General features: G+C 41.3%; 1 protein-coding gene across 1 annotated transcript in view; it reads left to right on the top strand.

Annotated features, from left to right (window-relative positions):
• The first annotated feature begins 5731 nt into the window (after positions 1-5731).
• Positions 5732-16236, top strand: part of grik1a (glutamate receptor, ionotropic, kainate 1a) — a 34234-nt gene continuing 23729 nt past the window's right edge. The window contains exons 1-7 of the mRNA XM_069668327.1: positions 5732-5865; positions 6012-6269; positions 8068-8249; positions 9024-9077; positions 9174-9344; positions 9683-9826; positions 11809-11916. Of these exons, the coding sequence (XP_069524428.1) occupies positions 5736-5865; positions 6012-6269; positions 8068-8249; positions 9024-9077; positions 9174-9344; positions 9683-9826; positions 11809-11916 (1047 nt within the window). The 5' untranslated portion in view covers positions 5732-5735. The remainder of the gene's footprint in view (positions 5866-6011; positions 6270-8067; positions 8250-9023; positions 9078-9173; positions 9345-9682; positions 9827-11808; positions 11917-16236) is intronic.

The raw sequence follows: 16236 nt of genomic DNA, 5'->3' as shown, positions 1-16236 counted from the left end.
CCTGTGTTTTAAGCAGTGCATCTTGAGTGTGCTCATATTTTATGCAGATAGAATCTACCTGCGAACCCAGGGCGCATGTTAAAAAAGCATTTATTAAGTCCCGCGCTTCCTCTGAAACTTTTAACACTCATTTATGCTGCCTTGTAGGCCAGATGGATGTGTGTTCCTGAGGCAAATTATTCCTCATTATGTGGGAGCTGAATGAATGCTTTTAGTGCTCTGAGGTACATTAATTCATTTGCAAAGAAGAAAAACAAGAAAAAAATTCCAATTTTTATGACTGCAGCTGTCACAACTCACAGTAGAGTTCATGCCCCGCAAGAGGGGATGACACATGACTAACGTGGAACATAATTATTTGTAATTAAACAGCGGCGTGATGGATGGCGCGCACAAACATCTTCATCTCCCCGGTGGGCTGTCGAAAAGATTGATCAAGTCTGCGTGACAGGTTGGCACAAAGCTCCGGTTCGTTCTTCAGCTCTCTGCTTTATGTTTTCCTCCCATCGCAGCAGGCGGCTAAATCCCTCACCGGTCTATTGTACTGAACCATGCACACACTTTTATTCTTCCTGTTACAGCCATGTACCTGCTAATCACAGTAATTACAGCAGAAATGACATATTTATGTTAATGGTCTAATGGGTCATAACCGGTAATTGGTAATTGGCTTCGGTTATGTGTGACCAGGACGTATTGTGAGTGCCTGTATTCATGTTTTTTGAATGTGGGTAATGTATGCATGTGTGTATGACTGTGTGACTGCAGAGTCTTCTTAAGCATGCACAGAAAACCAATCAAAGCTTTACAGATGGAACATTTTATAGAGCCTAAAAGTATCCCAAGGAGCCACCTCACAACACCAAACATTAAATCTGGCTGGTAATTTCCACGTACCATGTCCAACATGTAAGCAGTGACTCAGTGAATCCTGCTAATCTTGAGACACTCATGGAGCTCCTCAGGCTCGACTACATGTACAGTACTTGACCAGCAGTTGTTGCTAAATGTAAACCATGTCTTGTAGTGGTTTCTTCCCTTTCTCCCTTATTAGAGAATCTTCTTATCTGTTAGCAACATGTTACCACTCTGAATTAATTGTCCACCTGTTGTGATAATTCAGGATTCCTTAAAGACTCTACTGAACTTAAATCACTTTGTGGAAATGTGAAACTGGAATATAGCGTATTAAAAAGGACAAATCAAAGTAATATAAACTCTGAAATACCTCACATCCTCACTCCAAGGCCAGGGTAATAAAACCATTGCAGTTCCAGTTAAACCCTTTGTTTGGTGTTGCACTTCATAATTGGAATTGGTGATTAAATTGGTAATACTTAGATGGTAGCAACCAAAATGTGTCCGCAGCGCTTTCTGGCATGGTCAAACAAGATCTGTAGTCCTATTTGTTTTATTGTATTATTTTGACCATAGATTTCTTGGTATAAATTTAAGAGTTGTTCTGACAATGCTTTAAGTTGACAATGTTTTTCTCAGATGCAGACATGTTATGCTTTAAAGTGGTAATCTTGAAGATCTCCATTTCGTTCTCTTTGGCAGCACCTATGGCGATAAACAGTAATTCCAGATATCCAGGTAGTGTCGCATGTGTGACGTCCATGGTTGGCTTTACTTTTTAGACTGTTTTTTTTTTTTGCCTTCATCTGAGCGTCGAATTTGTTTCTTTTTCTTTGTATTTTCGCTTATGTTTGAAGTTGTATCTGTCGTCATCGATCTTTTCTTTGTTTGTTCAGCTATAGTAGATTACCGTTTACTCGCAACACTTGCAGAGACCGGAAAAGCAGCCGCTTAGCTCCGCCTACCCTCTGCTGGGTGACGGGAAACGCTTCACTTACTGGGCGCCGTTTGTGATTTTTTTTCCGCGAAAGTCACCACAGACACCCAGTCCATAATAATACTATATACTGCAAATGCAAAGGCTTTCATCAGTGGGCCATAGGCTCAATCACCATCGTGTTACCTCTTTCGATGATCTTCAAGATTATTACTTTAATCTTCCCTCAGTTTTTTTCCACAACATGAAACACACTAACATACTTGAATAATATGATGCTTTTAGGATAAATATGTTAGCATACAGTTACATAGATTTCCATGAAGTCTACTTATGATACACTAATATATCGTCGTCCTGACTCGTGCAATACAATTATCGATAGGCTGGCGACAAATAACGATATCTTAATTTACAAATATCTGGCGCTCTAAACAGATTTCACTGTGATTTTGACTCACAGCGTCGCTACTTCAGGACTCCTCGTGGTGACGCTTATGACATGAATAAGGGTAATCAGATATCGTGATGCATCATATGATTGTCTTGCAATATATCAATTAACACAGAATCACTATATCGTGATGTTATCGTGGGCCACGTATCTTGTGTCGTATCGTGAGTTACCCTGCGATTCCCACCCTTGATGTATGGAGTTACTTGAAGGGGTTTTTTGCTGCATCACAACAGTTATCAATAGATCTGGATACAACCAGAACTACAAAAACCTTTTTGCTGTGGTACTGAACTGATTTGGTGCTTCTGAGCAAACCAATCAATCACAATAAGCTTGTGTGATTTCCTCCCTTCCTACGTCTCTTGTCTCTGTTTTTACAGATAATTTGACAGTGAGTGCTATATTGTTGAAACAAGTACTAGCTAGCTGAAGAAGATATTGTTATGTTTTTCTCCCTTATCTGGAGCAGAAGACAGTCAGAAAACATTTTATTAGAACTGAACAAAGTGAGTGAATAATTTATGATAATAGTGAGCAAATATCTGACCGATGACAAAGGGAGCAAAGAGCAGCTGTGTCTGAGGGAACTAAAAGACTGACAGTAAGTTTTCTCTTCCTCGTCTCCTCTGATAGGACTTGACTCCTCTTTCTAAAGCTCCAGGAGCAGCTCTTAAGCCTATTAATTTGCTGCCTTTCCTCGTCGCAGGGACAATGATGCTACTTCCATTTCATCTTGCCTTTGAGTCCACACTTCACTTCTCTTGCTCCTGTTGATGAGGTGTTGATGAGGAGGGCAATTTCAGGAGTCTTTCCGAGCAGCCTGTCGTCGTGTGCGGCCTTTTGTTCCCACACTGTGAAAGTGAAAACCAGTCTGTATGACTTTCTCCCCCACTTTGAGAAACTAAGTGTTCAGACTGTTCTTTATGCCTGGGAGTAACATTCTGATTGTTTATCTCAGCACTCAATATTCATCTTCATTTGTATGCATCCATGAGAGTTCTAAATGAATTCTCTGCTTGTTAAATATTGAAGCCGGAGGCATTGGAACTACAAATATTATCTTTTATTGTGGACATAACATATTGTTTATGCTTTGTTTATGACTGAGATTCGGTTTGCATAAAAAGGACTGATCTGAAATTTAATGATCGTTAAATCCGGCTACAGGGAGTGTAGTTTAAGGTTGTGCTCAGAAAATGTAAATGAATATTGTAGCTTGTCGAGTTACTGTAGACTTCTAGCTTCAACTGTTTGTGCACCTTCTCCATGCCCGGGATGAGGACCTACTTTTTGTCTTCTGTGATGTGTTCCACCTATTGTGAGTTCTATTCGTAACACTGCAACCTTTACAAAGCTGCTATAGGTTGTAATTATCAAGATCAAGATAAACTTTATTGTCCCACAGGTGGGAAATGTGTCTTGGGCTAATCACCCATGCTGCAGCCATAAACAAAGAAAGGCATCAAAATGACCCTGATGTGAATAAGAAATATCAGTGCCAAATAGCGACTCTGAAGATAAATACATAATTTGCAACATAAAGTGCAACAGTGAATAGTGCAAACACGCAAATCGCCATCCTTCTGGCCTTTTCCGATTTTTATATGCCACTATTTAAAAGCTTAGTCGACGCATGGATAAAATAATGTTTGAATCTGTTTAATCTGCAGCGGGGAACTCGAAATCTTCTACCAGAGGGTAGCAGCATTATGTCTTCATTATTGGTAAATAACACTTCCCATAAAAACTTGCCATCTTGTCAAAAATCCCTGGTTAGTTAGACTAATTGGCCACTGCCCTACTTGAAAAGGGCTACACATTATATGAACCACAATGTCTTTGTTATGATCTTGTTACACTTACAATTAGATGTAAGCCTTTTTTGTGATTCAGTCTATTTATTTTAACTGCAGACACAAGTATAAAAACCACAACTGTTATTAATGAATGTCACTAGTATAGAAAAGGCATTCAACAGATAGGATATACACTGTGCACTGGGATGGGTTACAATGTGGCTTTACAAATTGTGCTCTTATTGAGGGCTTTTAACTGATCTAAAGAGCTTTACTAAATGACTTATTTAAGCAATAATAAAGTCAGAACCTTTTTATAAAAGCGCTTCCTATGAGATTAAATAGGAAACATTCACAGCATGAACTCAGCTCCCCTCAGCAGTTCACTCAGGCTGTGGCATTAGCTCCTCTGTTAGTCATTTTCTCTAATTGATGAAATAAAAGCGAATCCATCAGTAGAAGTTGTTTTCCTGGAGAGAATATGTGCACTCTGATGATTCATAGACATTTGTGCCAGTTTCTGAACCTTGCCCAGTCTAATAACCAGTTGTTAATTTAAATCCGGTGGAATAATAGTTGGGCAAAAGGACCAAATGCAACACATTAAAACATGTTCCATCTAACAAACAGTTTTAATTCAGTTACTCTTGGAGGTCATGCCTGGTATCATGCTGCCTTTAAACACACATATTTAACCCTATTTAGTTTAACATCTTTTTCCAGTTTAACTTTTATTTACATAGATTTTATTAACATAAACACTTTTATATACCACAAATCAGTCATCGTGATTACTCAATGTTTATTATCATTAAGTGTCCAACTGCCTTCATGTTTCGGGAGTAACGTTACATTCATCACTCCATTTTAAGACCCAGCGGGTTGCTGGAGGTCCAACTGTCCGGTATTTTTCTGTAATCATGAGCAACAAAGTAACGTTACAATCCATCCAACTTTAATGATATTAACAGTTAAATCAGAATCAGAAATACTTTATTAATCCCCGGGGGAAATTCGGGCATTACAGTTGCTCTGACGCAGAGAAAGCATAGACAAATATATGGCAGAAAATAGAAGTAAGAAAAAAAGTCAAATATGTGCATTCTATTAGGGATAGACCGATTATCGGCCGGGCCGATTATCGACGCCGATATTCAGCATTTTGACGCATATCGGCATCTGCCTTTTTTTTATTTTATTGTTTTTTAATACGACGGCCAATAAGAGATCAATTTAAAACTGGGTTATTTTGGCTCTGATGCATATGCTTAAAGGCATTTAAACAAAGTTAAGTGTTTGTATTATTCAAAACTTGGACGCCAATATTTTCACTTTTACTGCAAATGAATATCGGCTCCAAATATCGGTTATCGGCCTCCTTGACTACTAATAATCGGTATCGGTATCGGCCCTGAAAAAAACATATCGGTCTATCTCTACATTCTATATATAATAAAATAAGAGATAAAGATTAAATGATGAGAAGTGGATCTATGGTGGTTTAGATATGAATGCCAGAATTAAATATATTTGCCAAAATAAAGTTAAATGCAAAAATAAAAGGTAAACGCAAAATAAGAGTTTATCGCACAGGCTGCTGCAGTTACAGTTAAAGTGACAGTGTCTTTGATTTCCATGTCCTTGTGCAGGTGGTATCTTTGAGACCCGGGAGAGTGAGTTAGTGAGCATGGACGAGCTGGCGTTCAAATTTGCCGTCAATAACATAAATCGAAACAAGACCCTGATGCCCAACACCACGCTGACCTACGACATCCAGAGGATCAACCTGTTCGATGGCTTTGAGGCTTCCAGGAGAGGTGAGACAGGATTATTAGATGTAGATGATACTTTGTGTCTCTCAAAAGTAGCAAGCTTCTATTGGTCAGAAATAGGAATTCAGGTGTTTGTCATCATGTTGAAGTATAAAAATCAAAATCAACTTTGTGTTGTTCTTCGTCACTAGTGTGTGACCAGCTGGCTCTCGGGGTGGTTGCCGTGTTCGGCCCCTCCCACAGCTCCTCGGTCAGCGCCGTCCAGTCCATCTGCAACGCCCTGGAGGTCCCTCACATTCAGACCCGCTGGAAACACCCGTCAGTTGACAACAAAGACACCTTCTTCATCAACCTGTATCCCGAATACACGGCCATCGCCAGGGCCATCCTGGACGTGGTCACTTTCTTCAAGTGGAGGAAGCTCACAGTGGTGTATGAGGACAGCACAGGTGGGGCTTATTGCTTTTAGATAGCCTTTTTAAATGTAAAAAACAGACTCACAGATAGACTTGAAGATTATTTCAAAGGGAGGTGATGTTTGGTAAAAAAGTGATTTGCAGAAGCAGTAGTGGAAGTGGAATCAAACTGAGTAATAGCTGGTGATTTTGACGGAACAAAACACCGCTATTATAGATGTGATGATAAAACAGGAAGAGCTTGTTTCAAAGCTTTTTTCCTCTTGGCTATAACAGAACAAAAGATATCAGTTTTAAAATCAGGATAGCATAAAATTAATCACCAGATTAAAAGTAAGAAATCCTCCAGCTCTTCACCTGAATATGGATTTTCACATCATTCCCAACATTGCCTGACATTTGAAAGAAAGAACTGAGAGGCGGAAGAGGTCGAAATCCCTGGCTTGTGTTTTCTGGACCTTAAAATATATTCATATGCCATGGTTATAATTACTCACAAAAAACAATTCCACTGTCAGCTGCAGTCACCTTCCTCCTGCTGGCCGGTGAACCCAATCTGTGACGGGGCACGGGTGCCTCGTATCAAACCGCTGCCAGTATTCCTGCCCTCTGATTTCACACCACGAACAGCCAAACCGCAACAACGATGGCCTCGGCTCCAGCGGTGTCCCGTATACAGTTCAAGACCGTGACCCAGACAATATGAAACGCCGCTGTTGAAATGTCAAAGTGTATAGATTTTTTTTTAACCTTTTTTTTTCTCAAACTGAAATTTGTTTTCCTGAAATGTCACTCAGATTCACACCTTCACATTTAAACACTGTTGTTCACACACGTATAGAGGACGGGGGAATGCAGAGTGTGTGTGCAGGTTACACAGTGTGTTTACTTGTCTTTGATGTGTGCAAAATTTAAGTAGAAGAATCTGAGAAGAAGATGTTGCAGTGAATAAAGATTGCATCATCAGTTACAGGATAGAGGTCAAAGTTTCCAAGACAAGAAGACCCTGAGCTTCAGTCATGAGCTGCATCCCAAACCAGGGGCTGCAGCCTTCGAAGGATGTATTTGAAGGCAGATGGCTGTCCCAATTCGAAGGCTCCTTCAGATGCGGCTGACAAATGCGTCCTCCTTTTCCCGGGCCGCGAAGGATCCATCGGGTGCATCCTTTGTGGCCCAACATATCCAAAATTCATTGCGCGCCAATTCAAACGACATGGCGGTCTTTTATGTGGCCAAAAGAATAAACTTTTAAATGTTAACGTTTTTGGTTCTGAGTAACATAAGTTAGTTATGCTAGCTAGTTAGCCTGTTAGCTACCTGTTGCTAGGTGACAGGAGCAGCATTTGGTGACGCAAGGGTAAGGACGGAAACAGCTGGCGACGCAAACAAAAAATCCTCCGTAGACGAGACTGTCTAATTTCAGTTCTGCTTTAACATGTTGTGTGTTATCTAATTTTGTACTTGTTATCTAATTTTGTACTTTTTATATATATATATCTATATAGATAGATATATATATTTTGATCTTTATTTTTTACCCTCTGTGTGCTGATTCTTTCCTATTGTATTGTACTGTATAAGCTGCTGGAGACTGAATTTCCCAGAGGGAGTCATCCCAAAGGGATCAATGAAGTTGAGTCTAAGTCTAAGTCTAAGTCTAACGGTCTACGCAGGCTTTGAAAGGCGCATCTTCAGAGCGCCTCCTTCCAAGGCTGTAGCCTCTGAATTAGAACACAGCTATGGTCTGAATCTGACCTTAACCTTTGACCTTCCTGTAGCAGAAGGTAAAACACTAATGTTTAACTTGGGATAAATGCTTCTCCGTTTAAAGGTCTGATGAGGATGCAGGAGCTGATCAAAGCTCCGGCCAAGTTCAACCTGAAGATCAAGATCCGCCAGCTGACGCCGGGTAACCAAGACGCCCGACCGCTGCTTAAAGAACTGAAGAAAGACAAGGAGTTTTTCATTCTCTTTGACTGCTCCTATCGCATGGCTGCCGAGCTCCTCAAGCAGGTTTGTCCCGAGATTGAGCTTTTTATTAGCTTCTTCAGAATCCACATTTACTATATGTGTCCTTTGGGGCCAACAACTTTGATGATTCTTTTCAACACTGTCTTTTTATGTTGTAGACAATCATATGAAGCGGATTACCTTGCTTACTGAGGCTTACATTAGCATTTGAATGACACTCAGTATGATGAAGAAAAGTTGCCTTTTTAGGGGGAAATACCACTTGTAGTATTTTAAACTGTTTAAAACTTGGATTTGTTCCTATTTGTAAACAGCTAATTGAAGTTAGATGATGACAGATGGTAGCTGATGATTTATGAAATGAACAGACATGCTGACAAACATTTGTGACTATCCCTTCCTGCATCCATTCCAACATGCCTTATGGACTGAAGTGTGAGAGAACTCGTATCATCTTCTATAGTCCTGATGCTTCTTGTTATTTATATATTTATACGTCAAAACAAAGGACAAAACTTTAATTAGTTTTGTCACAGTCATTCTGTTTGTAACGTAAAGTTTAAAAATGTATTAATCATTTTGTTCTTATTTGTGTACGACGACAGCCTCCGTTCCATCATAATATAGAATAAATCTAAGCGTATAAATGTGTAAAATATGTGATGGACCGTGCGAAAATAGGAATGAACTGCCAAATTACTTTGTTATTGAAGATGTGACACTGTAGCCGCAGCGCTGCCGAAGTCATCATATTTAAAATAAGCAATATGGCCCAGAATTTTCTCCATTACTTTACTTCATCTTTTCAATTTGCAGCTTTCATCGATGGGAATGATGACAGAGTACTACCATTTCTTCTTCACGACTTTGGTGAGTTAGAAAAATGCGCATGGAAAGCTGTTTTGTTGGAGAAAACAGTCAAAGTAAAACTCCTCATCTCCCCTCCCTCTCTCTCTCTCCTCTCAGGATTTGTTCGCCCTGGACTTGGAGCCGTACCGCTACAGCGGGGTCAACATGACCGGCTTCAGACTGCTGAATGTTGATGACCCATATGTGGCCTCCACGATGGACAGGTGGGCCATGGAGAGACTGCAGGGTCCCAAACAAGAGAGCGGACTGATGGACGGAATCATGACTGTAAGCCCCCTCGCTGTTTCACATTACAGAGCAATAACAAAACAAACACCTGCTCTGCTGAAAGTCAATGATGCTTATTTGTATGCTGCATGCATGTTTGAATACTATTGTAAACTGCAAGCATCTGCTCTCCTGTAAATCTTTGTGGAAGCTATATTTCAACATCTTTATACTACATCCTGTATATTTTTTAATGGCGTATCATTTTAGTGTAAACATCACAGTCTGATATTTCATTTTAATGACACAATTTCAGCTGTTTACAACTCATGTTTGCTTGTGTTTCGTGTTAGAAGACTATTCCAACAGCATCCTCCCCTGCCTCTCTCTTCCTGCAGACAGACGCAGCCTTAATGTACGACGCCGTGTTCATGGTTGCCGTCGCGTCCCAGCGGGCCACTCAGATGACCGTCAGCTCCCTGCAGTGTCACCGCCACAAACCCTGGCGCTTCGGGCCGCGCTTCATGAACCTTTTCAAAGAGGTTAGTGGCAGATATGGGCTCAAATCATAGAAAAATAAACCCCCTGTCACACCAGCAGCATGAGTTAAAAAACACCCCTGTTGCTTTTAGCTTGACCACCGTGCAGTTTTGATGGAGCCTTTCAGTGTGTTTTTAAAAGAGCTCTGTGAGCACATCCTCCGTGTAATGGCTCTGTTGCAAACATAAAACTTAATGAAACTGGATGTCAGATCATTTCACGTGATATAGGTCCCCTCCGACAGGCCTTGCTTTGCTTAAAAAAGACAGTATTTATGCACTTATAGGCATGCGGACCAGCCTGGCGGTCAGACTGGATGCCTACAGACAGAAATGAGGCCTTTGATGCGCGGGCGTTTTGATCTCTTAAGTCTTAAATCCAGCAGAGGACCGTTGCCTGCCATGGAGAGGCAACATTATCATTCAATCCCCTTACTCATATTTCCTCTTCATGCACCCCTCTCTCTCTCTCTCTCTCTTCTCAGTGTCTCTCTCCTCTTTAGCCTTCATTCTGTTTGCCCCTTCCCATCCTTTGAAGCATCTGTCCTCCTGTGCCATTCATCATTAGATAAGAGCCCTTTTTGATTGCAAGAACCAGTAATATGTCTCACACAGAACTCAATTAAAAAACATTTCTGACAAGAGAGAGCAAAAATATGAGGACAGAGCTTTCATTTGAAGAGCTGAAATGAAATCCTGGCCACTGTAACCTTTGTGTTCCCTCTCTCTCTCCCTTGGCTATTGTAGCAGACAATATTCACTGTTTCTGTGGACAAAATTAACTGGATTGTGGACGCACTTGTTATTCAATTCACATCATTTCATTACAAAAAAACACAAAAAAGGACGTGTTTTTACCACTATAAATGTTTCTTAAAGGGCCAGTCTGCTGATTTTCACCCTCAGTCCTATCATGCTATTATGGGGAGCTAATGCCGTTATGGTAGGGAAAAAATGCAATTTCGCTCTGTGCCTTTGGAGGACACTATCCGCTTCTCCAATGGGCCCTGGAAAACCTCCGCCAGACTACGTAAAACGTGCCAGGGAGCTTGCTAAACTACAATTCCTCAATGTGGGACCCCCGCCTCCGATGTCATGTCTCGTCAGATTTGAAATGTAGAATGCAGACCCGAAGATTTTTTAGATGATCCACCGGTATATTTTTGTCATATTTCGGATTCTGTACCGCTCTGAGCCATTGCCTGCAGCGAAACAGTAGCATTTCACTCCACCATCTCTCACTGGAGGAGCGCAATGCACGCTGGGTGTTGTAGGAATGTAGAATGGCCGAAACCACAAGCCTTGTACAACTTTCTCCACAGCTATGGTGCCAATTTCAATTATAATTGCTTCTATCGATTACGGAGAACACCAGCTTTGACTGACAGTGGCTTTTTCCAGGGGCGAATTTCTCCGTCTACTTGCACAGATTTTGGAGATAAACAGAGAAAAGATCCATAATTTTTGCAGTTTTCTCACTTAAAATGTGGCTTTATAATTGCCTCAATTTGAACATTTCTACATGCAATGTGCATCCCCTGAAACCAACGGGGATACAGACAGCCAGGCATGAAAGAACTCATTAAGATTTAGATTGCTTATATGTAAGTACAGATTTTAAAATGAACTGTCCACAGACAGAAAACTACTGTACTCCAAGTATTATCCTTCGGCATCAGATTCCCATTGTGAAGACAGTAGGAATGTGACTGTGAATGTAGTTCTTATTGCCATCATGAACATTAAACTTCATGCATATTAAGACTGTACCACAGAACTACCTGTAGACGTCTTCCACTCCTCACCTGATGTGATCTGGGGAGTCTTTCAGCCGTCTGTCAACACTGACTTCTCCTCCCTGCCTCTTTCCCCTTCACTTCCCCTCCTGGGACTTTGCTGCGGAGCTTCAATGAGACACTGAACTCAGACTGCATTCGAGACTTTCTCCCACATCTCTCTCCCTCTGCATCTCCTTTTCTCTGCAGGCACAGTGGGACGGACTGACGGGGCACATTGTTCTTAATAAGACAGATGGCCTAAGGAGAGACTTTGATTTGGACATCATCAGCCTCAAAGAGGACGGCACTGCCAGGGTGAGCACACAGGCCTGGAGCAGCCAATTACACCACTCCCATGCTGCTTCCACGGCGGCTGATTCATTCCATTAAGGCGTATGTGTGTGTTTGTGTGTATGAAAGAGAGAGAGAGCTACTGTAGAGATTTTGTTTCCTACAATCCAAGCACACCTTTATTATTTGGCTCAGATGTCCAGTCATGAATGTCAATTATGTTGCTCCAACTGATTATTTCTTCCCACACTGCTTCGTCTTGCCCTCTCCACACTTTCAAAAGGGTGTTGTGGAGGGTGGAAGTCGCCTCACGAAAAGGTGGATCAAGGTTTGTGCCAGTGCCGTGTTTGGTCAAAGCGTTTGTTTTTCCTCCCACCCTCCCTTCTTTACCCACTCTGTATGCCACACACCTCCCTGCTCCTTGCCTTGTCAACCTTGTTTCTCTTCACTGATTTTGTGTACAGCAATGCCAATGTATTTGACATTTCAGTTTGCCCCGTGTTTGGGTCCAGGCAGTGCTCTGACACTTGTCAAAACTTTGTCAGCAGAGGTAGAAAAAAAGAATCATTGGCTATTTCTTTGTTTAAGAAGACATCTAAGTACTTCCAGTAGAAGTGAGTCGAAGAGAGTAGTAGAAAGTCCAAATTGTCTCTCGCTTACCGATCCTTCATTTTTACAGACTTTTCAGTCCATTATTTAAAGTGTTCTTCACTGTAGACTGCCTCATACTGTCATGGAAATCATACAGGCTAGAAATATTTAATTGCAGCCATGAGGGATCTCACCAGCAGAGGAGATGACCGTTAAAGTCGGCCATGCAAGAGGAACGTTTTCTTTTGTTTGCCTTCCACTGAGACGTGGGCCAACACACAAGTTAAATCCACAATCCATTACTATTGTTAAAGATCATCTTAACAACATTATTTCAATCTCTCTATCTTAAACCAAGTGACAATGTGAAGTAGGGCTGCACAATTATTCAAATCAAAACAGTTTTGTCGTCCTACGATTAAATAAACATGACTGACAGGGATATTGACGTTTTAAAATGCGTTCTCTGCCCGTAGAAAACTCTTCAGCATATCAAATCAAGCGCTTCCAAAACTGACAGCCACTCCTGCAGATCGGGAGGTTTGGGCTTCACTTTTGGGGGAGCTGGCATATCATGTCACAAGAGCCCACCTTGCAGCGGCAGTTTAGAGTGGAAGACTAAATAACAGAGACCGGGTGGGAGAAACAAAAGTCTGGAACAGAAGACAAATTGCTGCTCTCCCAGAAGGGATGTTAAGCAAGGAAAAATAATACCTGTGTCTGCGCCGCAAAGCAACACAGCTAACTTGTTCAACCACCTGAATAAACACCACAAAGTGCATAGTGATGAGAGTATGAGGGCCAGGAGGAATAACGTCGCTTCTCCCTCTCCTTATCCACAACAGCGATGCTGTACAGCCCTTTTCCTGTTAAATTATGTTAAGGAAATCTAAAGGATGTTGCGTTTATGTCGGCTCCCCAGCAGTGCCAATATAAGGCAACACCAGCTCACCTTATGTTAGAAAAAAAGAGTCCTCAAATGTCATCAAATGACCAGCAGCCATCACAATACAGAGTTCTACATAAAGCACACACCCAAAAACAATTATCCAAGCTTCGTCTGGCTGAATGGCAATGTGGCATTTTCAGGGGGAAAGTAGGGTCGATATTGACAGGGCTTTAATTATTGATTCATTAATTTTTTTAACCTTTATTTGACAAGGAAAAAAAGCTCTTGCAATTAAAATCCTGCCCTGGCCCCGACAGGCAGCAGCACAGTTAACAAAGTTTCTAACAAACAGTGAGCAGCCATACATACAAACATAATACAGGAGAAAATAAAATATTTGTCCAACCGACCACAAGCATCCAATGAGACAAATTCCTTAAGTTCTAGGTGTTTTTGTAATTCGTTCTATGTAAAGGGAGCCACAAACTTGAACACCTTTCCCCCAAAAGCAGCCATCTTTGTTGTTTTGCTAATGTTGCCTCGCTTGCTAACACTAAAGGATTGCTTATTAGCAAACATAGAAAAATAATCATAAGGGGAAGGGTCAGATAATGAATCCAGAATTGGCTAACTTGCAGTGTACTAACTTAACTTAGTAACTTTAACTTTAGCAGGATTACAAAACAACCAATCTCGGATCCCATCGGCTATAGTCTGAGACGATGCAGCCTCTGGGGACACCTGTGAACGTGCAGGGCGGTAAGCAATAATTGACTTCCCGTCAAGACTTCCTTTTCCACGCGTTGCATTGTTACAGAAAGAGAAACCGTTTTCTTGTGATTTAGTTATTAACATTATTATTAACAGGTCTTACCTTTGCCGACATTTCAACATCATGATACAGATTTGTAAGAAGTGAAAATTCAAGCTTTGTCAGGTCTGTCCTCAAGAGGAGAAGAAAACTTTTAAAATACTTGTTTGTTGAACGGAGGTCGGATCGATCTGATGCATTCGTGGAAGCCGGGAAATCTGAACGCTCAATGGCTTTCGTGACACTGCATCAAGGGAATTCATCTTTTAGTTAAATTAAGTTGAAGTTTAATTTTAGGGCTAGAACCGATTGTTCGTTGAACTTACATGCAGATGTCTGTTTATAGAGATTAATAAGAAGCGGCGCCGGTTTGGCTCAGCGGTTAAACCAGCGGCCATGTACAGAGGCTATAGTCCTCGATGCAGCGGCCCCGGGCTCAACTCCTGCCCTCGGCCCTCCGCTGCGTGTCATCCCCACCCTCCCCTCCCCTGCCTCCAACGCTATCCACTGTCCTAAAAAGGCATGAAAGGCCAAAAAATAATCTGTAAAAACAAAGAGATTAATAAGAAGCTAATGACGCTGATGGGAGCCGGGGTGTCATTACGGCGGATTACGTTCCGCCTGCTTTTGCTCTCCACATGGACTGATTTTCCTGCATACGCTGCAGCCTGCTGATGCGTGATTACCAAATTACTTCACCAGCTAATGTCATTTACAATATGTAGGTAAGACTTTAACCAACATTAAATAATGCACCATGTCAAAGCAAAGGTGTTTAACTAACATGAAGCCCAGGATGCTTGTTAGCCTCTACAGAATGCGAGCATGAGCAACAGGATGCTGCCTCCAGGTCAATTAATGAACTCTTGAGCCATCAAACAACGATTTTTTTTTTTTTTTTAAAGCAATTTAAACATCATAAGCGTCTTATCAACAACACCCCTTCATTTGGTCTAACAAGATACTGATGTAAATACTATTTTCCTTCATAGGCTACCTTTGCTTATCACCTTGAAAGCAATCTGATGAGTGAAAGGACGAACGCTGAATTAATTCATTCCTTCAAACACATTTTACTCTCAGAAGTTGGCAGACTTGTTCCTCTCAGTCTGGCTTGGTTATCAGGCAGACAGGTATGTAGGAAGGCAGCAGCTGTCAGGTTTCTGAAGCAGTGATTTATACCCTATTGGTATTTTAATTCCATTCACTACTTTTAGCCCTGAAAAAGCCTCGCCAGAGGAAATACCGCAACATGGGAAGCACAGCACATAAAACGCTCGGCTTCATGGTCATGGAATATGAATTATCAGTCCGTTGCAGTCGTGTTAGTTCCTGGGCAGTGGAGTGTTAAATACACAGACAAAGTGAAAGACTTCTGGGAAATAAAGTGTTTTCTCTTAAAGTTGTTGACTTTTCTGGAAATAAGTTTGTTTCCCTCTTGGCTTTCTTGGCCTTAGCTTAGCATGTCTCCTTCTCTTTGGTAACGCTTTTCCAGTCTGATTTGGTTCAGGATGGGAGATGAGCTTTAGGATGCAACGATAATATTTTACTTCCAGCGTGTGAGGGAGAATTCCTGTCAGTTTTTATAGCACACTTTGTAGTTGGAAGCTTCTCTGCTATGCACGATAAATTTGCAAGGCTGTACACAGTAAATCCATGACTTAGGGCTTTAAAAGATGATGACTGTATGCTGTTCGGTTGTCTTAGGCTATATTTTAGCACTGCTTTTATAGGCTTGGTCAGATCACTTTAATTCTTAAACTTCAAACTGACTAATCATGCAGTTGATATTTCATAGAGGGTGACATATCCCCAAATAACACTGTTACACAACCTGAGCTAGATCGTGTGAAACGGCACAACCTGGGAGCAAAATACCCTCAACACCCTTCAGACAATATTGTTCACACTGCGTCCATTTATCTTTGAGATTGAGGACAATACAATTAATTAAACCCAACCCCCGTCACTGTGTTCCTCATCTGCGGTGTCCAGAGATAAGACAGATTTATGGACTCCTGCGCAGAGTGGACCCTTTGCAAAAGTGCCACGT

This window comes from Semicossyphus pulcher, unplaced genomic scaffold (assembly GCF_022749685.1).
Source record: "Semicossyphus pulcher isolate SPU_LCO1_2020_fin unplaced genomic scaffold, fSemPul1.0.p SCAF_10, whole genome shotgun sequence".
NCBI classification, from domain to species: Eukaryota; Metazoa; Chordata; class Actinopteri; order Labriformes; family Labridae; genus Semicossyphus; species Semicossyphus pulcher.
This window is presented reverse-complemented; position numbering and strand designations above follow the sequence as displayed.